The following is a 6000-nucleotide window of genomic DNA, read 5'->3' on the forward strand; positions in this document are numbered from 1 at the left end:
GTCTTAATTATCCTTCAGTTGGGAAAGTTCACACAAATCTTCCCTGATGTACATGGAATCTATTATTTTCCAGAGCCTGCCCTTCTAGAGGTGACAGGGAGCAACTGATCTCATCACCATCCTTGATTGCCATTCTCTTTTGTGGAGGTAAGACTGTAATCATGTCTTCCCTCAGGCTTCCCTTCCTGTGACCCTTTCTCAGAGGGCACATCTTTCTAAATGTCTTTCTATTTTTGCTGTCCCTTTCCAGCATTTTCCTAATTGCCTCTCTCTTGCTCACAGCAGCACTCAAAACTGGATACAGCCAGTAGTGAACAGTGGTTTGATTGCTCTCCTGTGTCTTACAAGTCATTTTACTGTCAACACACAACAGCAAAATACTTGCCTTTCCCTGTAACTTTTCAGTGGGGAAGTGCCCAATTTGGCCATCAAAATTTGAGCACTCTCTAAACAGCACTGGGTTTTTTTCTGAGCTTCCTCTATCAGAGAAGAAAAGGTGTAGAGATTTGCACAAGGAAAAGACTTCCTAGGTGCTTTAGGTTTATCAAAGTAACACAGGGAGAACAAAATATTGGAGAGAGAGAGGGAGAGATAGATAGATAGATAGATAGATAGATAGATAGATAGATAGATAGATAGATATGTAAACTTTGTGTGGGGACACCTTTGAAAGGTTTATGTATATACTAAAACATTAGGTTTATATCCTCTGCTTGTATTAAATTAACTTTCCAGCCTCAGCTTCTCCAGTTCATTATCATGGATACAGGATAACATACACCAGTGTTTCAAGATCTGTGTGAGGTCTCTGCTGCTGGTTAAGCATGAATGATAAAACACCTTTTTGCACACCCTCCTTTCTTGCCCCTCAGACTCTTTCCTAATAGGTCATTAGTCACAAACAACCTGCTTACAGAGATTGATCTGTGTCCTTGCTGCAGAATTCCCTTTTAGTCCTGTGATTGTGAGGACATCATTCAGTGCCTTGTCCTGCATTGCCAAAATCACTGTCATTTGAGGGGTAAATTTTTGAAGAAGCTGATATCTTGCACTGTAATTTCTGAGTGACAAAATGGGATGTGGGGAAATGTGTAATCTCCAGAGACTCTTAGTGGTGACAGCTCCCAAGTTACAGAGCACACAGACAGAGAGGGGTCTGTAACCTGGCATCTTTCTCTGCTCCTGGAATGGTAGGTGTAGCACCCTAAGAATGCCTTGTAAGGATTTTTGAACTGAGTGGCTCAAGTACAATTGTGGCTGGGATGTTCTTAATGTCACTTTTACACATTTATCTTGCAGAAGACACTGCCTTTTTCTTAAGTTACAGGGCTACTAGTTTTCACTCTTAAGATTTAGTTTCATTCCAGAGGTGGAGATGTTATCCATAATAAAATATATACATGAAAAGGAAAAAAAAAACCCAACCCAGCATAACTGTGTCTAGAAACTGTTGCTTTTAACTTACTGGAGATGATGGCAGACATCTGAAGGATGTTTCATTTTTGCTGTGCTCCAGATGCCATGTGTGACAGCCAGGAGGGAGGCAGGGCTGCAGGGCTGCTGAGTGCAGCTCTGACAGGCTCAGCTCCACGGAGGGCTAATGAGGAGCTGCCGAATGGGCTGTGAACTCATCAAACCACACTAACAAGGCTTCGCTGGAAAGCTCCTTACATCACCCGGGTGTGCATGAGGGATGAGCAGTGTGAGCAAAACCACAAATCTCTTTATAAGCAGAGCTTTATTCCTAACACAGTAATTAAGCAGTAATTAGAAGTTTTGTGAGTAATGGGAATAGTTGTGTGAAATTAAGAGTTCTTGTCCATGGGGAAAAATTGCATAGTGCCGTCATCTCAGAGGGGTAGAAAAAGGCTGCAAGTAAAGCTCAGATATTTTGCTCATATTAACAGCAATCCCAAATTAATTTCTATTCTTAATTTATGAACATTTGAACAATTTATGAAGCATTGATTTTGAAGTAAATAATACATTTTTTCAGCTCTGCTGGAAGGTTACTAAAATGGAGAAAAATAGAATCAGAGAATGGTTTGGGTTAGAGGACCTTAAAGATCATCTACTTTGAACACCCCTGCTGTGGGCAGGAACAACTTCCACTAGACCAGGCCTCGAACCCTTTCAGAGATAGGGCATCCACAGCTTATATGGGCAATAATTTTGACCTTAAAATGTTCTTTGTCTCTATTTTTCCCCAAATGAAAACAATTCTGCAGTAGTGATAGGTAATCCATTGTAAAACTTGTTTAAAAAATCATTACTTAAATGTTGAATGAAAAGATTTTGAACTTGATTTCAGATAGAATCACTTCCAAAACTGATGTGCAAATATTACCTGTATTTATCAGAATTTCTCTTCCTCTATTTCATAAGCAACTCCCTGCCCAAGTTTCGTGCTTGTAATTCCTGTTAGACAATAGTATGGCAGCAATGAGTTATCAGTGTTGTTCTGGACTTGGGACATGCTTCCTGTCACCTGTTGTACATAATAATTCCTTTGTTATGTCCCTATTGGACATAAGGGTTCTTGGTCCCTCCTCACACAGAGCTGGGCATCTCTGGATGCCCCCACTTTAATTTTCTGTGAGTGGTTCCTTTGGTATGATTTGTAGAAACAAATGATGTTCACAAAATATAAACCCAGCTTGTACTGAATGCTTGCATACAGAGTTCATGGCTTCTGAATACTATTTATTTTCCAAACTGTTTAGAGTAAATAGTTATAAAGAACATTCTGCCTTTAAGCAGGGCCTAAGATTAGAATCCTTTGGGGGAAGATAAATCTAGTAGACCGATTTTAAAAACATAATGGTAGATACAACTTCTATAAATATCATCAATCACCTTTGTTCCATTTTATCCTCAGCTTTTCTGTCTTGGTCTTTCTCAGCTTTAATTTTTAAGTAGGGAAGTAATTGCAGTCAGTTCTGCTTCTACTTCTGTCTCACCTGTTCACAGTTATGATTTTGTTAACAGAAACTGTTAGCAATTTCAAGTGGGGTACAAGCTTTCTAAAGAGAAAACACCTTTCAAGATCATTAAATACACAGCACTGACAGGTAGAGGTATGGTCCTGAGCCTGATTCTGGTTCCTGATGCAGCTGCTCCATCCTGGGATATCAGTTTGTGTCACAGTGTGGCAACAGCCACAGTTCTACCTGAGAAAGTTCTCCAAGACTGAAAAGCCCCTTGCTTGAGACTGGCCATATGGCCATAACCCAGAGAACACCCGTGCCACATCCGAGATGTCATCCCAGTTAAGTGGGCTAAGGAAAAGGCATAAAATGACACACAATTACTTTCCTTGCCTTTGGCATCCTGCACTGAGCAACTCTCACCTGAGGTGAAAGCCAAAACTTGTATTTATCTTCTTTCTGTAAACTGATTCCTGGGGGCTTTTTTCTTGTTTTCATTCTAGCAAGGTTTTCTTTGTGCATGATGTTTTTAACGTGATCTTCTTAATTTATAAAACTTAACTTTTAATTCCCCTTCCCAAAGCTTTTATATTTTGTTCTGATTTGCCTGCCTCATGGAAAAATGAAATTTTCTTAACTAACCCAACTATTACTATGTTAATTTACTTAGATAGCAGACTCTTTCTTAGAGACTTTCTGGTTGTTCATCTTATAGGATGAACTTTGAAAATTACTTTGTGAAAGTTAAAGGTCCAGTTTTTTGTTGTTGTTGGTTTTTTTTTTTTTTTTTGGGTATGTCCTGTTGTGAGTTAATTTAGAAAAAGCACTTTGGTTTCCCTGATTCACATCAGTACATCCCCAAAAAGAAAATTACTAGCATAAAATGATGTTTCTATGACATTCTGTATTTTTCTTATATTTTTAAGCATGGGATTTTTTTTTCAGTGCTGGTTGATTCAACTGCATCTGTTTGCTTTTTAGTCTTTAATTTGTGTTGGGCTGTAAACTGTCCAAGTAACAATTTGAGTGATGCAGCAACAGAAGGTGACCCAGATTACACAACACTGAACACTAATGCCAAGTCTTCTTGTTTAATGGCAGCTGCTCAAAGCTTTTTGTTATTGCTATTCACATGCAACAGACACAAATCAAACAGCCTCCTCAGGCACACATCCTGCAGATCTTCATTTTAAACATGTTCAAGAGCTGCTGCTTTTCACACACACACAGCAGCCTCACCAGCTGAGGCCATTTAGCCTCCTTGGCTTGCATTTACTCTCAGCCATCTGACACAATTATCAAGGAAACCCATTGTGACTTCCTCTATTTTGCGCACTTCTGTTTCTGTGGAAGTTTGCCGAGAACATTTTTTCTCTATAAAAGTAGCTGGACTTTCATGCTCCCTCATAATGGACATAATTTACAACACCAAATACAACACAGTTGTTTAATAACTGCTTTCTCTAGAGGCTGTAGTTTAGAAAGTATATATAATAAAGCAACACTACTGAAAGACATAACACGAACAGTTTAAGCTGAAGATAAGTTTAGATTTAAATCAGAAAGGTTTAGATTTATGGAATGAGTAGTATCAAAAAGCAGACTTTAAAGTATAGGTACAGTTTTAGCAAAATAATTTATTACTGTACCTTGAATATGCGAAGCAACAAAATGATTTCATTCCTTATTTAAAAAAAATAAAAAAAGTCGAAGCATGGAAATCAGGAAAGCTATCAAGCAACGAATACATACAACTTAGTTTCATGGACCAAATTTTTTTGGCATCTCCATCAAATTTTTAAAGCCTTCTGACAACACAAGCTTTCTGCTAGAAGTGCATGTCTAACCATCTCCCCAGAGGACATGTCAGAACAATAAGAAAAAGTGCAAATCTTACTTTTTAAATGGATGAGCAGCAAAAAGCCGAGGTAGAAGATGAGTAGAGAGTTAATTCTTGAATGAGCCATATTCATCTTGATAGGACATCCTCTGCCGAGTTGCCTGTTGTCCAAAGGGCTGGTGCTGATGCTCACTGCTTTCTCCTCGTGTCTGAAGCTAAGGGCACACCCGGGGCACCCGGCCCCCTGCGAGCCATCCCTGCCCGTGCCCTCCTCAGCCTGCAAACCTGCACACTTGGATTCAAAAGGCAGTTGTGCTTGTCAAGGTCTTACTTCGGCAGGTCCGAGTGGTTTTTCAAACCCGGTGCAGATTTGTGTGGGAGCTGGACTGGAGTCTGTCCCCGGCCGTGCTGGGGATGAATGGTGCGCTGTGCGCTGCTGGGCTGGGCTGGGCTGGGCTGGGCTGTGCCTGCCCCGCTCCGCTGTGCTGTGCTGTGCTGTGCTGTGCTGTGCTGTGCCTGCCCCGCAGCGCAGCCACGGCACCGCCGCCCGGAGAGCCCGAACCTCAGCGCTCCTGATCTCCACCAAACCCCGCCACACGGCTCTCCTCATCCACGGTGCAAACACTTGACGTCTCCTTGCACAGTCAGCTCACAAACACTTCCTGCTTTCTGAATTTTTTCTGTTTTACCGTTAGCACATGAAGTGAAAAGGTGGAACATCCACATTCTCAGTCGTTTTAGTCAGTGAGATGTTAGCCCGCTCTCTTCCTCAGGATTATTTTTTTTTTGTTTTGTTGGTATTGTATACACTGGAGTGGCTAAAAACTCGCTCTTAGGAGCTGGCACGGGACCTCTGAGCTTCATCAGCTTGTGTTACAGTTTTGAACTGCTCATGGGGGAGCCAGTCACAGAATCAGGAGGTGTCACAGCAGGATTGATGAGAGAAGGGGATGGCGGCAGAGCATGGGCTTCATTTGGCTTAGACAGGGCTGGTATTAAACAGCTGCTATTAAGTGCCTTCCCCAGCTGCCCCTCACGGCACAGGCAATGTCTGTTTGTGCCCAGCACTCTGTGTGCAGTGCCGTGGATCACAGCTTTGTTCTCAGATGAAATCCTGGTCCTGCTCTAGCGGAAGGGAAAGTGAGGGCACACAGCAGCAGCCCCAGGGGCTGTACTCATACCACGATCCAGTACAAGCTCTGCCCTTCTGGCACCTCACACACCCAGTCTGGG

The 6000-nt window shown here is 41.7% G+C and overlaps 1 protein-coding gene across 1 annotated transcript in view; it reads right to left on the minus strand.

Moving 5' to 3' along the window:
* The window catches only part of CRB1 (crumbs cell polarity complex component 1), a 95339-nt gene extending 90092 nt beyond the window's left edge, over positions 1-5247 (minus strand). Inside the window, exon 1 of the mRNA XM_031059157.1 lies at positions 4825-5247. Within this exon, the coding sequence (XP_030915017.1) occupies positions 4825-4900 (76 nt within the window). The 5' untranslated portion in view covers positions 4901-5247. The remainder of the gene's footprint in view (positions 1-4824) is intronic.
* Between the last annotated feature and the right edge of the window lie 753 nt (positions 5248-6000).

This window comes from Geospiza fortis, unplaced genomic scaffold (genome assembly GCF_000277835.1).
Source record: "Geospiza fortis unplaced genomic scaffold, GeoFor_1.0 scaffold229, whole genome shotgun sequence".
Classification (NCBI taxonomy): Eukaryota; Metazoa; Chordata; class Aves; order Passeriformes; family Thraupidae; genus Geospiza; species Geospiza fortis.